The following is a 907-nucleotide window of genomic DNA, read 5'->3' as shown; positions in this document are numbered from 1 at the left end:
CGGCCCGGCTCCGTGCCCCCGGCCCCGCCGCCGGTACGCGGAAGAAGGGAGAGAAAGGACCTACTTTTGGGCAGTTTTCTCGCCCTCGCCTTGGATCTCATCGTGTCGCCGTGTGGATTCCTCTCCTCCTCCTTGAGCCCAGAAGCAGCTACACACTATCTTCATCTCCCCAGCATTGTCAGTTTGGACACCTTCGCACATGCGCACAGAGCATTCAATCTGACACCCTCACCAGGGCCAAAAAAACTTTCCAATGTATTCATCATCATCGGGCTGGTTTGGTTTTTTTTACCTGCATTTCTCTTTTTTTTTTTTTTTTTTCTGTCCTTTCCTCTTCTCAGACCACTTATCTCTGCCCCCTCCTCTCTGCCGGCACCATCACAGCCTTCCCTGATCTGCCCCTTTAAGAAAAATCAGCCCTCTCCGCTCCTAACCCTCCGCACACTGACCTTACACACTGGACAATATTTAAGGATCAAGGTGCCATCCTATAAAGAGGTGATTATTATTATTATTCTATTATTATTGTTACTACTAAATAGCAATGCTGTAGAGAAAGTTTGTTAGTAGTTGTCATCTTGTAAACGTTCCTAGTTTGGACATGCTTTTGTTTTTAATCTGAAGAATGTTTATTTACGTAACTTTTCAACCAGTGTCTGTCTTTATTTTCTTCCTTTTTCTTTTTTTACCCTTTTATTTCTTTTGCCTTCCTCTCCCCCTTCGACTCGTGGCGGGGGGTGTGGTTGCCTAACTTTAAAAATAATAACTTTTAAAATACCACAACTCGCGCTGTTGTGTTTTGTCGGTATTTCTCGCGTTTCTACCAGAATTTTTTCCAGCCTTTCGGCAGCTTCGCTCCTTTATCCCCGGCTCGGGTTTGTCGCTGTTCGCGGGGGTTTCACCCTCG

At 45.9% G+C, this 907-nt stretch overlaps 1 protein-coding gene and 1 long non-coding RNA gene across 3 annotated transcripts in view; one reads left to right on the top strand and one right to left on the bottom strand.

Annotated features, from left to right (window-relative positions):
• PRDM16 (PR/SET domain 16) overlaps positions 1 to 226 on the bottom strand; it is a 306,908-nt gene extending 306,682 nt beyond the window's left edge. The window contains exon 1 of one of the 2 annotated variants that reach the window (XM_031062483.1): positions 65 to 226. In XM_031062483.1, coding sequence (XP_030918343.1) covers positions 65 to 101 — 37 coding nt within the window. In that variant the 5' untranslated portion in view covers positions 102 to 226. The remainder of the gene's footprint in view (positions 1 to 64) is intronic. The other variant, XM_031062482.1, reaches the window with a different exon arrangement.
• Positions 227 to 365: 139 nt separating this feature from the next.
• Positions 366 to 907, top strand: part of LOC115948624 — a 9,927-nt gene continuing 9,385 nt past the window's right edge. The window contains exon 1 of the long non-coding RNA XR_004082421.1: positions 366 to 498. This is a non-coding gene — a long non-coding RNA (uncharacterized LOC115948624). The remainder of the gene's footprint in view (positions 499 to 907) is intronic.

The sequence above is a fragment of the Geospiza fortis genome, unplaced genomic scaffold (assembly GCF_000277835.1).
Source record: "Geospiza fortis unplaced genomic scaffold, GeoFor_1.0 scaffold37, whole genome shotgun sequence".
Lineage (NCBI taxonomy): Eukaryota > Metazoa > Chordata > Aves > Passeriformes > Thraupidae > Geospiza > Geospiza fortis.
Note: the sequence above shows the minus strand (reverse complement) of the source record. Positions and strands in the feature narration are given on the sequence as shown.